Consider the following 19027-nt stretch of genomic DNA (forward strand, 5'->3'; position numbering starts at 1 on the left):
AAGACAAATCCCATAATCTGTGCAGTTTCAGAGCCTAATAGTGAAAGACATCGGGGTGGGTTTTGTTGGGGGTTTTGCTCTCTCCATCCCAGGGGCTCCCTGTCTTTACTATCGTGCTAACCCACGGGCGGAAATGGGGCGGCTGGGGGATCAGGTTTTATCCGGGCACGCTGCGCTTACTGGGTGCTACCCGTTGAGAGAAAAACAGAGGTGTGTTGAAGGCACTGGTCACAGATCTGGGCATACAGATACGCGACTGGGGCTTGGACCCTTTTGTGGTAGGAAAGGGAAAGAGCTGTCCTTCCTAAAGGTTTCCAAGGAAGGCAAGAAGCAGGCTGAGGTCATGGCTGAGTCCGACCCTGTATCATCCCGTTTGGGTTGTTTTCTACGACGTCCGCTTCAGTTGTGTGGGATGCGCCCGACGCCTGCCTGACTCCTTTGTTTTTCTCTTTTGCCTGATTAAAACATGTCTCTGTGTGCAGTAAACCACCACCTAACACTGGCACGCCTGGTTTTGGGTTACAGCTTTGTCCCGGTAACAACAGCGAGGTTTTCACCGGGTGTTAGATGCGGGTTCAAACTTGTGCTGTACGTGCCAGGTCTGGCTGCCCGACCACCCGTTTCTGGCTAAGTGCGGGCGGGCACAGTTCTGCGGCCGCTGCCCTGCAGGTGACCGGAATGGGCTTCCTGGCGCCTTCCAGGACGCCTAAGGCACCGCTTCCCCATTCCAGACCCGGCTTCCAGCCTTCGGGGCTGTTCAGTGCTGCGCCCAGGTCCAAAAAGGAAAAGACAGGGCACTCGGTTAAAAAAAGAAATGTAGAGGGGTAGGAGAAAAGGGATGAGGCTCCCCTCTGAAAGCCTCAGCCCAGAGCCCAGGACCCCGAGGGAGGCCGGAACACACAAGCACGACTTCCCCAGACCCGCCAGCCGGAGCACCTGGCTCTCCAGGGAGATCTCTGAGGGCCCAGAGCAGGCCCAGCTGGACTCCCTGTCGGCGCCACGGACGCCCCTCGGCGGGAGCCCCCGCTGTGGCGGCGGCGGCGGCGGCGGCCTCCCCCTCGCTGCCGGGAGGAGACCCAGAGGTCTGCGGCGCTTCCTCCCGGGAGACGAGGAGAGCCAGAGACCGTAGGCCCCGCCAGGCCCGCTTTCACCTCCCTGGCCCCCTCTCCTGGGCCCGGCCTCTCCTTGGGTCTCAGTTTTCGTTCCTTTTCCAGCGCAAGGTGCTCTCCTCCTGTCCGGACCACACACACACTCTCCTCCCTCCCTCCGCAACTCGGACCGGGCCGTGCTGTCAGCCAGGCGCCCCCCAAGCCCGAGGCTGACCCAAAGGCGACTTCAGGGCTCGAGGAGGCCGCGCTCTCCGTGCGCTGAAGGCGCGCAGGCCCCGCGGCGGCTCCTCAGCTCTGCCCGCGGCCCCAGCCCCCTGGGTTCGGGCGCGGCCGGATCCCGCGGGGCCTGAACACTTAGACGAGCGGGGTGGGCTGCGGCCTGGCAGAGGTCCTGGGTTCGGACCGAGCCGGAGGCAGGGCACAGGGAGGGAGGGGAACTGAAAGGACGAGAGACGGTCTCCTGTCGCCTCCGCCAGGCCCGCAGGGCTGTGAGTAGGGCCCAGAGGGCGGCATCGGCCCGGGGAACTGACTTGGGCCTCTGCCCCAACTGGGGCTCCCAGGGGCAGGGATGCGAGTCCTTTCCCCGGCCAACTCCGACGGGCCTCCAGCCCTGAAAGATCGCGGTGAGTTCGGCCTAGAACCCGGGCCGCGCTCCTGCGCCGCCCCTGTGCACACCTTGGGGCTCAGTTCCCGCAGTCCCGCCCAGGGCCTCCCGGGGCCCCACGCCTCCCGCCCAGGCTGTGCGGGGCTGGGGGCGAAGGGACGTTTAGAGGAAAGGTGAGACTAAGAAACCGGATGGGAGTTGAGGAAACTGACCATTATCTAAAACTCGGAGATTTCGGCAGCCGGAAATTAATTGACTTGCTTGCATTGCTCTTCTTATCTGGGAAGGCTAGAAACACTCCCAAGGTGAAATACAAACGGCCAAGAATCTTTGTGGGGAAGATAAAGGATTGGGGCAGCAGATTTTTGTGAAGCGGACCACCCCACCGACCTCTGCCCCCCGCCCCAGTTGCCAATATGCAGTTGAACTAGCTCCCTGACGCCTTTGGAGGGTGACGTCATTTCAGTACAAGTATCACCATGACTGGGCTTAATTTTGTTAAGCCCGGTCTTGAGTAGGAGGGGTGATCAGAACTCTCCGGACGTCTTTAAGCCAGCGCTTGCTCCCCGCCCCCCTTTCCCTCCCTTCGTTGCCTGCGGTCAGGGGGAATTCATTTCTACTTTGCCGTCAATCCAAAGGGATTTAACTCCGTGGTCTGTTAAACGAAGTTGTGCAAAGGTGATGGAAAAATTAGTTTCAGAAGATGCTCAACGCCTTTTTCTGACCTCCTCCGTGTTTATAGTATTGGGGGAGAAATCTAACCGCGTTATTTGCTGAGCAATTATTATTATGCCATTTTATAATTATACCATTATTATTTTTAATGAGAGGGGGTCTTTTCCTGATCCTTTGTGGGGCATCCTGAAAACTGGAAGCAGGGAGAGAAATTACTTTCGATCTGCTTTACTGTTGCATGAGAAAAGCTGGGAGAGTTAGATCCAGAAGCTGGAAAATTATAAAGCAAAGATTCTCTCTTGGGCCTCAATTTCACTTCGGTGTAAACTCTGTAGGGTAAATATTATCAATGGGTACTGGAAAATCTTGCCATGAAGTTTTGCCTCCGTTGCTTCTGGTTAACTATTGCATTTCCTTTAGCAGTAAAACAAAACCAATTTACTTATTAGGCAAGATTACGTAGGGTTCAAGAGAGCATGCACGGCCAGGGACAGAAAAATTAGCTAGAAAACAAAATGGTTGCAACTACTAAAGTCATTTAAAAAGTTAGTCAAGAGTCACTTAATTTGGGTCAAATTTAAGAACATAAAGAGTTTAAAATTAAATCCTGCTTTTACCTGAGGAGCACCATGACCATTGGCCCATTTGTCTTTTCTGGTGATTGGTTCACAAAATGCAAGTAGAACTCAGAAGGGACCTATTTTCTTTTCCTCAGCACTTTCTTTTAAACAAAACAAAAACAAAACTGACCAGGGTGCCTTATGTTCAACCACTGAAATTATAGGTTTTAAAACTTTTCTGGAACTCTTTTGTTCAGAAATCATTTCTGCCTGAACTGCTTTCAGATTCTGATTACATTCCCTCTCATGTTCACCTCAGATTTTTTTGGAAGTTAAAAAATAAAAAATCCCCTTAAATGAGAGAATAAAAACAAGGAATTCTTGTCATTCCCATTTTCTCCGAGGTACTACAGTTCTCCCTTTCTCGCTAAAAAAGAAATGAGCTATGTTAAAAGGTACCAATAAAGTGCCTAAGAAATCACTATGGTATGCGGCAAGGAGAGCAAGATCCTAATGATTGTTAGGCTCCCTATATTCTATTCCAGAGCAGTTCTGATGGAAGTCACACAAAGTTGACATGCCACAGTCACTCGTATCTAGTTCATCCATTGATAAAGCCAAAAATGCTTTTTAAATAGAGTTTATGGATTTCCTCTCTGACCTCAATAAAATATGTTTAGGGAAGGAGAGGCTGAATATGGGCTTCTCATCCATAAATAGTGGCATAAAATTAAACTGGACCCAATATTGTGCTAGAACCATTTTAATATAATTATACATATCTGCCAAATCCAGGAAGAAAAGGTTTATGCATATATAACTTTTCCAGTTAACATCTGCAAGCATAAACGACAATGATCTCAGTCTATAAATTCATCAGGGTCAGAGCAATTGACCAATGTCTCTTTACTGCTAGGCTTACCAACAGTAAATTACAGATGAATTAGTGTCCTTCTGTTTCTCTTCTCTCACTCTCCTTGTCCAGAGACATTTTGTTGTAAAGTTTCAGTGCAGCTCACCTCCAGCCAAAGGTAATCTTTTTAGATAAGTACTCAGTTGCTCTGAATTTGCTTATAATTATAACCTATTTAATCACAGAAGAACCCCTGCAGAGGTGGAGTTCAAGGTTGCATACAATAACAGGAGATCACAGTTTTGAAGTCTAGCACAGATTAAAAACCACAGATGTACCATTTATATAAGACACACACTGATTGTCTCTTAAACTACATATTGACTCCTTATGAACATTATTTTTTAAATAAAGTAGTGCATCTAGGACAATCAGTCGCACAATTCACACAGCCCTGAAAAGTTTTTCAGTGCCAACTACCAGTTGGTCATGAAACGTGAGTGAGCTTGAGACACTGTCCATTCCTAAGATTCAACCACGGATTGGCTAAAACATTGGAACACCTCTGCTTAAGAAGGCTATGTCCTTCCCTCCTTTCCCTCACAATTTAGTTTTATTTTTGGTGGTGTTTGGTTGCACATGGCTAGAATGCTTTTGATCACTTTGCAGATCAGGAAAACCAATGACCTAAAACTATGACAGGATCTTAAGTAGACTGGTCTGTCCATTTCAGGTTGCTGGTTGGTGGGCCCCTGTAAGGCCCTTCATTTTTCCTTCTATGCCTCTCGGATCATTGATCAGAAGATGAGTCTGAGCATCATCCCATCTAACTCTTTTAACCAATGCCTGGCTAAAACTGGAATGTCCAGCCCAGTATATTTAAAAATCACCCACAAAAAGGTTCTACGGATCTTCACAAAACCTGGAATTTCCACGAGGATGTCTGATCTTTATAATCCAAGCAGTCAGCATTGAAGTTAAGCTTCCAGGAGGCAGTTTGGTCCTTATAATCCAAACAATCAGTGGTTGAGTTAAAACCCAAGCTTGAAGCTCCATATCCCTGGGTGGAAAGAGAAGCTGGGGACTGATTGAGATGGCTGGTGACTGCATTGGTACCCATGGGGCTGAGTGTGGCCCCTGGTCCAGGAAGCTGGTGATGCATAGGGGTCAAATAAGATCCACAGTCCATGCCCCCAAAGTAGGAAGTTGAGCCAGCATATCCTTGACTATAACCTGAAGCCTGAGTATAGGTCATGGGATAGGACCTCTGCATGCAGGAAGAGGAGGTGGACAAGGGATCTGACAGTGGGGAGATGGAAGCTGGGCTCCAGATAGACACGGGAGCACTGCTGCTGGAAATGGCCGGGACTGAGGTGCTAGAGGGGGGAGTGAATTGGCCACTCGTTCCACTCTCTGAACTCACTTCCCGGGCTGGAGAGGTCTTCTTTTTGGCAGGTCTCACTTTGTTTTGACCTCCATTCTGTTGCTGCTGCTGCTGTTGGCGGCACTTAGCTCTTCGATTCTTAAACCATACCTTGAAAGGGAAAGAAATTTCTTTAACGTGGTTTCAAGGACAAGAGTGGCTTCCAGATTATAAATATGCTCTCCATGGACAGATGAGCTAAGCAGACAATCTCTCCTGCCACTGAAAACCCATTTTGTGGTGCTTTCATATATACCCCTGGAATTAAGAAAGTGGGGAGGCTGTCTTAAAGCCTGGACTCTCAGCCCAGAATCATAAATCATATGGCTAAAAATTCTCCCTCTCATTTTCCTATCTCGTATTTCACCTTAAATACACACATGCACATAGACCCAGCAGTATTGTGGAACACTCTTACAGTGGAATTCCATGTTTCTATGTCTTTTGGAGCAAAACACAAGCAAAGCGAGGGATAACAATTCTGTTGTTACTTAACAACAAGAACAGCCTAAATTCAAAGTTTACAGTCCATCTTCTGGGGGAATAACTTTTAATATGGAGGTGGTTCCATCATTCTATTTTTTTTTCCTTCTCTCCTAAAAAGGCTCACTTACAAAAGAGAACTCCAAGGAGAAGCGTTCCTGTTGAAGGAGGTCTGAAAGCCACTGTTTGCTGAAACTGTCTTTATGGTAAGTGGAATGTTTTGTACGTACTCAGCTTTGAGCTTAAGCACAGACTTCTCTGCTAGTCTCAGGTCTGATACTGGAGTCTTTACCTTCAGGGTGGTGCCACTCAGCACACAGATTCAGTGTCCTGGGCTATGTTCACTGGCTTGTCAATTTAAGGGTCTGCCTGCAACTGTGAAGACTGTCTTTACCAGCCCTGTTCATGTTCTGCAATGAAGGAACAGTATTTGCTGTGGGAGGGGGCCTATCAAAGAAATTACCACCCTTTGAGAGAAAACTACAGGCATTTTCTGAGCAACACGTCCTCCGTGGTTTTCTCGAATGAGCTCTACATATGGGTGTGTTAACTGTGCCACCAAAGCTGAGCATATCACCACCAACCACTCAGAGCCACTTACTTTCTTGCAGTGAAGACTTGAGTTCAAGCCCCCCAAGTGCTAAATTCCTCCGTCCTACTTTGGAAAGTCTCTTGTCTGATCTGCAGGTCACATTGATATGTCCTGGCTAAAGGGGAGTCCCAGGGGTGTGTGTGTGTGTGTGTGTGTGTGTGTGTGTGTGTGTGTGTGTGTGTTTAGGTGCTAAACATTATTTCCAGAGAACTCTATATGGGGCTTGTGTTTGAGGAAATTTGGAGTTTACTTTCCCTCTCCAGCTTAAGGTCAAGTTAAGGGGAGGGGGGGATGTCACTGAGGATGTTGCCTTGATATTTTATCTGCGAGATGGCTCAGAGCTAGCAAATTCTGTCTACACCCTAAGAAGTTAAAGAAAACACTATCACTGTGTAATTTCTTTGTTAAGAGCACCAGTGCTTCTGCGGCTTGGCTCTATCGCCAAACTGACATGTGACCTTGAGCAAGTCATTTACTCCATTTCTTCACCTGTAAAAATATTGGGGCTATACAGGAGCTAAGCTCCTTTCACCTCTAAAAGTAGATGAGAATGGGGTAGGATTTCCACACGGGGAAAGGGAAGTATTAAAATATTAAGTGACTGCCCTTGAAATCTGCCAAGACTAGGCCTCTGTTGGCTGGGGACCCGAAAGCTCTAGGACTGTGCTTTATCACTGCAGCAAAATCTCCAGTCTTCCCTTACAACCTAGGTCGGGAGACTCATGCAGAGACTCACCCCTAGGGTGGGGTGGGGGTGCAGAAAGGGGCAAGAGGAGTAATCAGGCCCAAGGAGCCTTAGAAGAAGAGTGTACTGGCCTCCAATGGAGGGCTGAATTTCCAGCCTTCCTTTCACACTTTCTAAGACCTGGGACTCTGCCGGGTCCTCAACATACACCGAGCTCAGGGGAGGAGTGGCACGGTCAGGAAGGACGGTTCTATCTACATCTGCCCTACCTGCACCCTGGACTCGGGCAAGTTGATTTTCAGCGCCACCTCCTCCCGCATGAAGATGTCTGGGTACCGGGTCTTAGCAAATAGAGCTTCCAGCACGTCTAGCTGCGCCCGTGTGAACGTCGTCCTCTCCCGGCGTTGCTTCCGGGGAGTGGCTGCGGGACAAGAAGCCCAGGGCCCTTTAGGGTGGGGGAGCAGTTTCTCAGTCATAGGGGTCTCTGCGGGCGCTCCGACTCCCCCGACCCCCACTCCCGGCACTTCCCTTGTCCTCCCAGCCCTTCAACCCAGAGCCTACCAGTGTTCTCCCCACCCCCTCCCCGGACCCGGAGCCGACACTCGGTCCCCAGACAAGCACTGTCCTTTCCAGGGGAGCCCCCACTTTTGACGTCGGAGATCGCTCCAGCCAGAGCGACCCTTCCATAGGTAACAAATGAAATAAAAGGAAGCCCAAAATCCTAAACTCCCACAGAAGCAACCCCTAAGCCACAACACAAACAAAAAATCCATTCCGTGAAGTCAAGGGATCCCCGAGGACCCGCAGTTCCGATTGATGGGGTGAAATCTCGATCCTGCTCGAGACTCTGGTTTTGAGGGCCTTTGTTCCTCCATCTTTAAAATGGGGGCATATTTCCTACTTCTACGAGGATTTTAAAAAACAGATCTGACCGGAAAGGAAAGCACCCATACCCAGGGTAAGTAACACCTTTAGGGCTTAGAGGCATGGGGCCTGGAGGTCACAGGGGAGGCCCCAGGATTGGCCCGGAGAATTTACGAGGAGAAACCCAGCTTCTCGAAGAGGGTCCTTCGAGGAACTGGGATTCGAGATACGGGCGGAGGCAGGAACCTTCCTCACCCGGCTCCGAAGTGTGTCCCCCAATCACTCCAATTAAGAATAAAGCGGTGTGGGTTTCCCCCAGTGTTGCAGGATCCACCTACTCCCTCCAGCCCCTATCCTCCCCTCCGGCTGGTAAACGCCCTGTGGCCCTGAGCTGCTTTTTGGAAGGAAAACCCAGTGGGGACCTCGCCTGGAGCTGGGGTGGGGGCAGCGCGACCGCCGGCCCCAGGGCTCCGGGGGGAAAGGGCGTCACAATCCGAGGGGCGGGCCTGGAGAAAGGTGAGGCAGGAGTGCCGCGAGGCTCACTTACCCGGGTAGCCCACCGAGGGGTGCAGCAAGTCCATGCCCGAAGTGGTCAGACTCAGTCCATTGACTGCGTAAGGCGGTTGCTTAAGATAAGACATCATGCTAAGGTTGTTTGGAGGCGCAAAATCGGCCCAAATCGGGGGGACCCAGCCAGAAGGTCTCGCTTCGCTGGGGGTGGACAGATTCAGGGTCCTTAGTGTGTGGGTTGGGAGCGGTTGAACTATGGGCAAAGCAAACAAACAAACAGAGGTGCTGGTTTACTGCTTCGCAGGCGGCAGCTCTCCCACGTTCCACCACTAACTTAGAAAGAGCCTGGGCTGTGCAAGGTAGAGGCTTTTAAAGGACTTGCAACCCACCCCTCACCCCCGCCCCCAGCTGCTGTGGAACTAGAGGGGATGGAGAGAGACCAGATAAACCTGTCTTCCCCACCCCCACACTAAACTTAAAGAAAAAAAAAAAAAAAGTACCAGAAGAAAGCAATTACAATCTGCCTCCCCCCCCCCCCCAAGAACAAAACCCCGCGCCTTCAAATGCACACATTGCATTCCTATCCCTACATTTGCATAGGACTCATTGGCTGGCACTAGCTAATTGTCTCAAACAAAACTTGATTGGGGCCATTTGCAGAGACAAAGAACTCTTTGGCTAAATAAATAATGCTGATAACAAAGCCCATTGGTGAGAAACAAAGAAACAATTCAAGAAATCTACCTCTCCCCAGACTGTTGCCTTTCCAAGGCAAATTTTAATTATCTTCGCTTTTTTACCACTTTTAACTGCTGTGAACCTAAAATGTCAGTGCATTTAACATCTAAAATACGAACTTGCTAATCGACAAAGTTGAGAAAACTGCTCAACTGCTATGACTCCACATTTGAAGTCATTTCCAGTAATCATTTTCACCTAATTAGTAGTCTGGGTAATTAGATTTTGAGGTAAGTAACAGATTTATTAAGGTTTTGGAGGACCTTGATTATGTGTCTAAAGAACTAAAGCTAAACAAACAAGTATTTAACTTTTAATCGACACCCATCAAATATTTAAACACACTGCAAAAAAAAAAAAAAAAAGTCTTAGAGATTGGCATGAGGTTTGCTAGAAATCCTGAAGTTAGAATCCCACCAATCAGATAATGACAGGCCCCCACATTTGCAAGCAGAAAGGGTGAGCATTTGTAGTGCAAGCCGCTTCCATGTTGGTTTTGGTGTTGTAGAGGCAGCAGATCCTGCGGGAGGCAAATTTTCAGACATTGGGGTCCTCAGCAGCTACAGCAGAGCTTCCTGTTAATTCTAGCTGCCTGCCTTTTGCACATTTTAGTTTTGAAGAAAGTAGATCCACAAACACCCAAAGTTGTGAAACTAGTAGAATTTCTCCCTACCTTTCAAGTTTTCTACAATCCTATAAGAAAAAGCTCAGGGAGGGAAAAGGCAGGCAGAAAAAGAAAAGTTATTTACTTTCTTCAGCTGTGTGTCTCTCACTGCCCCAAGCAAAGGGATCCCAAATGGATGTTAATACGGGCTGACAGTTTTCAAGTCTAGCTTTTATTTGACTAAAAATTGGCACTTATCCTGCAAAGACCTCTACTTTGCAACTTTGACACTATGAGAGATTGCTTCAAAATGGCGGATACAAGATTAGGAGAAGTTCCCTCTTACTTTGACAAAGGTCCTACTGAGTTTTTAGGACTGGATTTTCATATTTCCATTGCTTTAGAGATCAAGGCACAAAATTCTACAAATGGAAGTCAGTTACTGCAACTTCTTCCCGATTTAAAGTCATAGCACAAAAATCATGCTTTTCTACCCTCGGGTCTAATTTAATGTAATTTTATAAATACCCTTCTTGGAGGAGTTTGAAAAATCTCATCAATAAAATTAATTTAGTTGCCCCCTATAACAAAGCCTTGATATTTTCTACTCTCTTTCCAAGACAGTTATTTAGAGCCTGTGAAAACAATGTTGCTTTAAAATACAGTCATTTATTTGTTTATGTAGCTTCTAAGCTGGAGTTCTTTCTTGTTTAATGCAGTCTTACTATGTTGTACAGTTCTGAACTACCACAGAAAAAAACAAAATCCTAGCAGATGTACACATGAGAAATACGGAATTGTTCTTACATGTAGAGCTCTCACCCAATTAGAAATGCACATTCCAACATAAAAAGCAGTAACAGACGGAAAGCACTAGGCAAAGATCCTTCTCGGAACAGCTTTGCCCTTGCCATCGCAAAATCACTAAAATTCTAGGGATAAACTGTTTTCGCTTTAGCTACTCTATGCATCTTTAAAAGAAAAAGAAAAGCACCCCCAAATAAAACTACTCGATACTTTGAGCAGCCGGCCTAGGCTATGAAAGAGCCATGCACTCTCCAAAGAAGAGGCCATTGGCTCTTCCATTAACTTTCAAAGCCCTGCAAGGACGCCTTTCTCCCTTCCTCTCTAAAGCGAGCCCAGAAGGGGAAACTGAAATACCCTTTCAAAAATATAAGCGTCAATATGACTGCTCGTGAGGTAGCCACTGGAGAAGTCCTACCCACGGGAGCGGGCGACGGTCGCTGGGCGAGTCTCCGCAGCCGCTGGGCGCCCGCACGTCCGGGCGCGAGTGCCTCGGTCCGGCGTCCCTGCCCGGCAGCCCCGCAGTCCTGGCGCCCCGGGTCCGGCTCCACTGCCCGCCCGGGCCCGCGCCGCCTTATATCTAACGGTCAATTCGTGCAATCTGTCGCTCTTCCCTCCCTCCCCCACATCTCCCCCCGTTGTTGTGTGTGTGTGTGTGTGTGTGTGTGTGTGTGTGTGTGTGTGTGTTTCTTCCAAGGAGCCCATCTACCAGTTGCTGTGTGTCCTCGCTCAATAATAATTACCTCGTCCAAGAATTAATTATAATAAATGTTTTCTTGATAAACTAACGAGATAATCCGAGGGGCACACGTCCCTTAATTACAGGCCGCCGTGCTCAGCTCCGCTTCTCGTCCGGGCTGATTAATTTTCTGCATGATGGAAAAGAAACAAAACTACGCGGACTGGCGACTGGCCTGTGGCTCGGAGGACCGCGAAGAGCAAGAGGAGAGAAAGAAAGAGGAGAGAAGTGGGCACCGCGGAACCAGCCGGCGCGGGCCTCCCTCTCCGGCGAACTCGAGTGAAAGTTTCTGGCCTCAGGGAATCAAACAACGCTGCCACCCGCAAGGGAGGGAGGAAGAAACGTGCCAAAAGGGTTGGCCTTGACTATTAATTATGGTGAGGAGAAAGCTCCAGTGTTAGCTCGGGGAGTGAGGAGAGGTCTGGTGTCTACCTTCCTTTGGGGGGAGGAGTTTCCTCTCCAACTGGTCTCCTGTGCTAATAACTTTCGGTGGCTGGAAAAAGTCCCGAACTGAGCGGGAAAAATCCTGACCCCCCCAGGCTCTCGGACGGAAGAGAGCATTTCCAGGAACGACTTCCCCACCCCCTCCCCAAGTCATCCACCGCTCCAGGGTCAACGCCGCTCGGCCTTCTGTCCCCGCATCCCACTTCTGTCTGTGAAGGAGGAAAAAGCCAACTCGGGGGAGTTCTGACGAGGGACTTGATCTCAAAAAATGTGTTCTGAAATCGGACTGTGATTTCAAGAGCCACTTGAACACATCAACACGAAGACTTCTTTGGAGTTGGCGGCGTGACACGTCGCCGAGGCCGGCTGCCCGAGGAACCTGATGGTTCAACCTGCGTGGACCCAGAGCGGAGGCTGGGCCTCAGGGCACCCCTCGACCCCGGCCCGGCCCCTGCCCACGACACCCCGGTGTCCCCGAGCCTGGGAGGGGAGCGCGCGAGCGCGCACGCAGGCCCCGGCGCTGCCCCAGGTCCGGAACGGCGGAGGGCCGCCTTCCCCAGTGTAAGGTTTCCGTCCCCGGCCCCGCCGCGGCCTCAGGCAGAGCCGGGGCCACTCACCAACACTTCTGCCAGCCCCAGGTGCGTGCGGAGGGCTGCACCGGGCGGGCCCGGAGCCGTTCCGGACAAAGTCACGTAGCAAAACGACTCTCCCGCTCTCGCTCGGTCTGGAGACCCTGGTCTGGGACCGAGACAACCGGGGATGGGGATGGGGGGTTTACTGCACTCCCAGGTTATTTTGAGGGGAGGAATGTGGCGATCAAAAAGGAAAAGGGGACCTGGAGGCCTTTGAAAGAGGCTGAGAACGGAGGGCGAATCTTGGTGAGCTGCTCTTGGCTCTCGGGAAAAGGGACGGGACAGAGGGAGCGGCGAGCGCGGGGCGGACGAGCTGCCGGCGCTCCACGCCTCCTAGGTTATTCGCTCGGGTTTCCTCTCACGTTCGTTAAGGGGGGTGGGGTGGCTCGAGCTGCGACCATCCTCACCCGCTGATCCGCGAGCGAGCCGGGCTTCGGGCACGCTGGCCCTAGAAGACGCCTATCTTATCATCATCATCATCACCATCATCATCATTATCCATCCATCTAGCTACATCTGTATCTTTTTGTCTCGGACTCTGAAGATGTCCTTGAGATCAGTCCAAATGACCCAACCACAGCTGAGGGCCAAAACGCAAACTAGCAGGGAGAAGCCCAGAATGGGCGTTGACATAAAACAAAACCAGAAACAGAAGCCCTCCAAAACACCCCACATTACCCTCACAGGGTTTCCACGACGTTGGGCGGAAGCGGAGACCCCAGGAGCGCGCTGTCTCCCCTCCTCCCACTCCCGCCCTCACCTCCAGATCAGAAATTTTTCGCAATGCTCGTTACTACACCTAAAAAATTTACAAGGGAGAAAAACACGGCATGCTTCAGAAGAACTCCACGTTCGCAGAAGTGTGCATCAGTCGGTCTATTGGAGGTATCGGGGCGATGGTAGACAGAAGGACACATGGACATAGGCAGGCAAGACAGACGGACACTTACCTTACAGCCGCATGGGAAGTTAGAAAAAAAATTAAATTATCCTTCAAAATTCCAAATAGCCAGCTATCCTAAAAGAAATCAAGAGTATTGAGTTAGAAATCTTGCTGTCTTCACCCCTCCGTAAAAAGTCAAACAACGGAAAAAAAATATTTTTAAGAATCGAAAATGAGGAAAGTAGCTCGAGTTGGAAACACGCGTGGGTCCCTCTGTGATACATACAAAGTAGACGTGGTGAGGGCTGCTCTAGCGATTTTTATTTTTAATAACAGTGGAGGCTGAGTTGGAGCTGAGGTCGGTCCCGCTCTCAGGGAGATTTGCTGAGAAAGCGCCTCTCTGGCAACTTTTTGACGCAAACTCTCCAACCAATGGCAGGGAGAGAATGATTGACACATCTAAGCCAGAGGGAAAATAATAAAAACACACAACAGGGGGAGGAAAACAGGCCGCTGCTGCACGGGGGGACGAGCAGGCAACAAATCCAGGCCTCCGACATTACCAGAATGTTCTTGAAAGACACTGGGCTCCGCTTAAAATATACATTATGGGCTGGAGCATGTGAACTAATTGTATAATTAAAATGATGGACAGGGAGGCCTCCCTTACCTTCCTTCTCCTTTTCTTCTTTTCCTTCTTTTCCTCCCTTCCTCCCCCCCCCCCTTTTTGTTTTGTTTTGATTTTAGGGAAGGGGAGAAAGGAAACCCATACAATACGATGGAAAGATAAAAATATTTAGGTAAATGCTGGAGAAGAGTGAGGGTGGGGGTGGGTTATCGCATTCAACGCCAGCAGTAAGGGTGTAGATCAAACGCAGAAAGCAAGTCAGGCTGAAGCCTAAAGCCACCACTGTGCTGTCTTAACCAGGATCAGACCACGCTGAGGGCCAGAAAGGGTAAAAGAAGGAGGCCTGGGAGTGAAGTGTGGGCGTGTAGGCAAGAGAGAGACAGATACACAAGTCCAAGAACAAACTATTTTCAAAAACTCGTGTCTCTCCCACTCGTTGCGCCCTTCTAAATACTCCACGGTCCCCGGAGGAGAGACTGGACTCGTGGGATCCGCGCAGGGCTTTTAGAGTTTGAAAGAAACCCAAGGCAGGCTGCAAAGAACACCAACCGGGGAATCCAACCCCAGGGCCGGTTTGGGGAGACAACGGGAGCCAGGTCAGGACTCGGGGATGGAAGAGGGGTCGGCCGGACACCCGGGGAGGGAGCGAACGCAGGAGGCCCACGCTGGAAACAAGAGTTTCCACGTTAATACAAACGCTACTCAATGCCCGCCGGCGCGGCCTGGAGCAAACAGCCCGCGCGGCCCGAGCCGGGGGCTGAGAGCCCGGAGGCGGGAGAGCGGCAGCACCAGGGGACCCGAGCCAGAGAGCGCACCCCAGCCTAACTTTAATGCTGGCACAGAGAGCGGGACCCGACAGCCTTCAAACCGGTCTGAGTCCCTAGAAAAGCAGAAACAGATTGGGCGGAGGAGTCGCGGGGGGGGGGGGGGGGGTGAACAAGGGGACCGGCTGAGGGTGTGAGTGGTAGGTGGGGGGAGCAGAAGACATTTCTTCCCTCACAACTCCCAGTGCCGGAAAAGAAAAATAAAATCTCTTTCTAAACACCCTCCCCCTTCAACCACCACCACCACCACCACCACGGCAAGTGGGCCCAAAGAAACAGCTCGCTGCCTTTAATTTGGGGACCTATGTTAATGAAGTTGGTAATTAATTCGTCGCTTTGTTGTCGGTTCTTATACTGTATGTGTAATCAAATGTGGCCGTCCTTGGGATTTACAGCAATTAACGAATTACGGGAGTGCGCACGAGGCAGCAAGCGCACGGCAGCCCGGCTGGACTCCGGCTCCGGCTCCGGCTGCGGCTCGGCCTGGGGCTGGGCATTCGGCGGCCGCGGCCAGCCTCGCAGGTGTCTCTAGAGCTTTGGGCCCCGGCGTACCAGCGAGCCCCCGAGCGGCCCGGGGTCTGCCCAGCAGCTCCAGTCCGAAGAGACCCGCTGGCTGTCGCGTTCCCAGGAGTCGCGACATTGTGGGGTCCCGGGCTGAGGGGGGAGGGTGAGTACGGACCTTTTTTTTCTCACCCCGCCCCCACTGTACTAAAACACCTGGCGACTGCTCCCCCACCCCGGGCCTTTAATGGGGGGGGGGGGGGAGAAGAGCCACAAATGCCCCAGGCGGTCTGGCCCATTGGTTGGGAGCACTTGGCCAGAGTCGGGATACTTTCGGTGAAGGAAGGGCAAATCCACCCAGCTCCCCTGAGCCAGAGCCTCCTTCCTACCCCGAGAAAAGACAGGGATTCTCCCAGTTTGATCGCAATGATGTGTAAAGCATCAAAGAACGAAAAAGAAAAATGGACGTTGTGCGTCTGGCGGAGGGGAAGGGCCGAAGGGAGGCCTTGGGGACAGTGGAGGGGGGTGTGTGTGTGGGGAAATACCAGAATATGCGCTTGTGTTCTCCACGAAGTACGGGGAGCGTTTTAGGCCCACAGATCTATGTGCTGTGGGGGGTCCATTGGTGTGGGAAACCCGTCGAACCCTACGGAGAGGTTTGCGGTGTCCTCTCAGTTGGCGGGGGCAGCTAAATCTCCCTGAAAATTCCCGGGTTCTGTTGGACAAGGGCACATTTCTGAGCGGTGGGGCGTGGGAGGGCTTTTCCCTTTACTGCGGCTGGGAGCAGACAGCTCTCGCTTCTCCTTTGCCCTTTAGTCTAATAACTTCGCAGAAATGCAGGACCAATAAACCACGAGTTGGAAATGGACAGTGTTAAATAAACAAGGGTCTCTTTAAAATTCCCATCCACTTCAGATGTCTAAAGTAAGATTGTGATGATTTTGTCACGGTTTGGTAAATTTACCCCTTTAAGAGGCTTTCATAAATCCCAGAACACACCTTCAGCCAGATTTGAATATAGATTTAGGTTTTAAAACCCAGAAGCTGGAAACGCCGCTTTATCAAAGAGAATTTCCCTTTAGCTTAGCAATGTGCTGAAGCTCTTAAAAGATTGGATCTGAGAGAGAGACAGAGAGAGAGAGACAGAGAGAGACAGAGAAGAGAAAGAGAACTAGAGACACAGGCAGACGGGGGGGAAAAAAGACTTTCTTTTTCTTTCTAGAGGAATTCTGCCCAGACTCTGCAGCAGTTGGTAGCAAGAAAGCTTTCTCCTGGGTGTCTCCTGGAAAAGTTGCAAAATTGCTCTTCACCTGTAAGAACATGCTCTTTATCTTCCAGTCTCTTCTTGTCAATTTGGAAATTGCAGACAGCCCGGCTCAGGTACAGTCCCCACAAACCATACTGTAGGTCAGGACAAAAGCCACTGGCTTTGGTGGCAGGGGGGGTTGGGCTGTTGTACTGAAAACCGCAGAGGCTTGGTGGGAGAAAAAGACTCCTTGGATGAAAAGTCTAACTCTTGATTTCCAGTAAGTCCTTGAACTTCCAATATACTTACTATGTGGTCATTGTATTTTCTCTGTTCATGTTTAACTTTTTTTTCCCCCTACATCTTCTGTCTTTAGATTTCTTTTTCTATGAGTCTGATTTGTGGTAGGTAGCATGCTTTGTGTTTGTTAAGTAATTTTCATTAACAAGTGGATGGTTTTTAATTGCCATGAGTACAACTATCTTGCTATCAATATGAGATATCAGTATTCAGAAGTGAAATTAAGAAAACCAGTAGATAGGAAATCAAATTGTTTGTCAGAGCTTGCATACAATTTCCAAAATATGGCTGATATTCATATTTTGAAATCTAGATTAATGTCTCACGCTAGCTGGATTTACTTTCTCCACCCCACTTGCCAGGCCAGTTTAAAATATTCCAAACTTTCCTCCAAGTTTATTAACTATGGTGCTGTGTGGGGGGGTGGGGGGGGGTGGGGAGGAGTAGAGGAGTGGGAAGAGAAAGGAGAAAGATTTCAGGATTCTTCCAGGCTAATTAAAAAAGAAGAAGAACAAAACCCATATTTCGTGAGAACACCGCCTCTCAGGGGGAAAGGAGCCAGTTAGACTCCCTGAACACTTACTTCAGAAATATGAAGATTAATTTCCAATCTTTTCAGCGATTCAGTGGACAGTAGGGGACCACATCTTGCCTTAGAACTGCCACGATATTTAGAAAGAAGTCATTTTTCATTAGGTTTTTAGATATGTCTTTATTAAAAACTTTGACAAGATTAACTTTAATTAATTTTTTAACGAGGGTTAAAGATTGGCAATGCAGGCAGAATTTGGAGGGAAATAGAAAGCAGTAGATCACTTGTGAATTAAGCTTGAGTTGCTTATTCCCTGCATTTACGATTGCCTCAGAAAAGAGGGTAAGGGAGAAAGAAACAACTTCAAAGATAGGATTGTGCTGTCTTGATAAAAGAGTAGGAGGCAAATTCCAAATGCAGAAAAGAGGAAAAGAGGACCATGTTGTTCCGGAATGAAACGGATTAAGATTGTGTGACAAGTGCGAGATGTGGGGCTGGGAGACATTTATGAGCTGAGTGTGAGCTGGGAGCTGTGCGTCTGTCCCTGAGCATGTGGGGACCCAGGGTGTGTGCAGAGCAAGGTTAGGGTGGGGGATAGGAAGGGTTGGTGTGTGAGAGACAGAGTGCAATATGAGGGTGTGAGTGTGGGTGTGGGTGTGCGCTAGGAGGGTGTGGACGGGAATGTGGATGGATTGATGAGGGGTGGTAGCTGTCAGTTTATATAATTTTCATCTTCTGGTCCCGAACTTTCCTTGAAATCAATCCTACTGCAGGCAGTAGCCTTGAGCTTACAGAGCTGATATAAAACAACCATTACAGTCCAATATCTTGCCTGTTTGCAAACTTCATTTAAAACTGGGGGAAAAAAGACCCAGGAATGGTTTTGTAAGAAAGGGAAAAAAGAAGAAAAGAAAACCGCAGTGAAGCTTTAAACTAGTTTGGATAAATCTCTAATCTTTTATTTGTAACCTTTTACAAGCTTTATTTCCCGTATATGAAAAGCTTCTTTTATATGGGCACGACAGACTTTTCCTTTGGATTTTTAATTAGAGCCCATCAATTGTAGCCATATTTAAGAATCAATATAAAGTAATCCTTCGAGATGGGATAAGGTTTTAATCGAAAATCTAATTTCCCACTCTTTGCAGATCATTTTGAGGGGCTGGTTGATTAAAAAAGAGTTCAATTTTTAAAAGACATAACACCTAAAACCTGGAAAGATCATGTCTGCAGAAAAAGCAACTGATGTTTTCTTACAAAGAAAAAAAGTCTGGCTGTTGTTGGGAACTTTTTTTTTTTTTTCTATTTAGAAGAATTTGACTTATTTTTCGCTCAAACACTACTCTCTACTGTGGCTCCTATGAGGGTATTCACATTGAATGGGGAGAGAAAAAAAAGAGGAATTGTTTGTCTAAAACAGTATTTCATATGCAAAAGACAGTAACTTAAATTTTTTATTAACAAAGAAAACATAGATTTTGATAGATCTTTTTCACTACAACCTCAAAAATTCCCAAGATTAGAAAATGAATAACACATTTTTCATTTTTGTTCAATGGATGCAAACTTTCCACTTTCACATCTAGGAATGAATATTTCCAACAGATTTTTAAACTTCTACATTAGAATTTTGCAATTTTAATTTTCTTACAATTGAAAAGTTGCCTATCACAAAAGCATAGAATTGTAAACAGTTGTACCAGATTCACTAGCTTTGAATTTGTCTTTTTTTTTTTTTTAAGGAAGAAAAATGATAGCAAGGAAGGAAGTAAATAAACAAAAACTAATTGTAGG

General features: G+C 48.8%; 2 protein-coding genes across 10 annotated transcripts in view; one reads left to right on the top strand and one right to left on the bottom strand.

The window, feature by feature from the left end:
* Positions 1-3695: 3695 nt before the first annotated feature.
* On the bottom strand, positions 3696-13618 carry OTX2 (orthodenticle homeobox 2). Of its 9 annotated transcripts, none has more exons than XM_019451708.2 (5): positions 13489-13618; positions 13270-13337; positions 8396-8611; positions 7254-7405; positions 3696-5335 (listed from the first exon to the last, which is right to left on the bottom strand). In XM_019451708.2, exons 3-5 carry the CDS (start codon positions 8490-8492, stop codon positions 4715-4717), a joined length of 870 nt encoding a protein of 289 aa, XP_019307253.1. In that variant the 5' UTR covers positions 8493-8611; positions 13270-13337; positions 13489-13618; the 3' UTR covers positions 3696-4714. The 9 variants fall into 9 exon arrangements, with proteins under 9 accessions (XP_019307253.1, XP_053745419.1, XP_019307252.1 ...); XM_053889444.1 differs by having other exon boundaries at positions 7254-7429; XM_019451707.2 differs by lacking the exon at positions 13489-13618 and having other exon boundaries at positions 7254-7429; positions 13270-13478.
* Positions 13619-14440: 822 nt separating this feature from the next.
* Positions 14441-19027, top strand: part of LOC109268424 (uncharacterized) — a 93055-nt gene continuing 88468 nt past the window's right edge. Inside the window, exons 1-3 of the mRNA XM_053888735.1 lie at positions 14441-14741; positions 15070-15321; positions 16378-16535. Coding sequence (XP_053744710.1) covers positions 14441-14741; positions 15070-15321; positions 16378-16535 — 711 coding nt within the window. The remainder of the gene's footprint in view (positions 14742-15069; positions 15322-16377; positions 16536-19027) is intronic.

Source organism: Panthera pardus, unplaced genomic scaffold, assembly GCF_024362965.1.
Source record: "Panthera pardus isolate Hobbes unplaced genomic scaffold, ASM2436296v1 HiC_scaffold_24, whole genome shotgun sequence".
NCBI lineage: Eukaryota > Metazoa > Chordata > Mammalia > Carnivora > Felidae > Panthera > Panthera pardus.

Excerpts from the sequence above, each read along its gene's own strand:
- OTX2 (XM_053889444.1), bottom strand. The coding sequence starts at position 8,492 with ATGATGTCTTATCTTAAGCAACCGCCTTACGCAGTCAATGGACTGAGT. Across the intron at positions 7,430-8,395 it reads CCCCTCGGTGGGCTACCCGG|GGCCCTGGGCTTCTTGTCCC; the intron begins GTAAGTGAGCCT and ends CCCACCCTAAAG. Across the intron at positions 5,336-7,253 it reads TGCCCGAGTCCAGGGTGCAG|GTATGGTTTAAGAATCGAAG; the intron begins GTAGGGCAGATG and ends TTCCCTTTCAAG.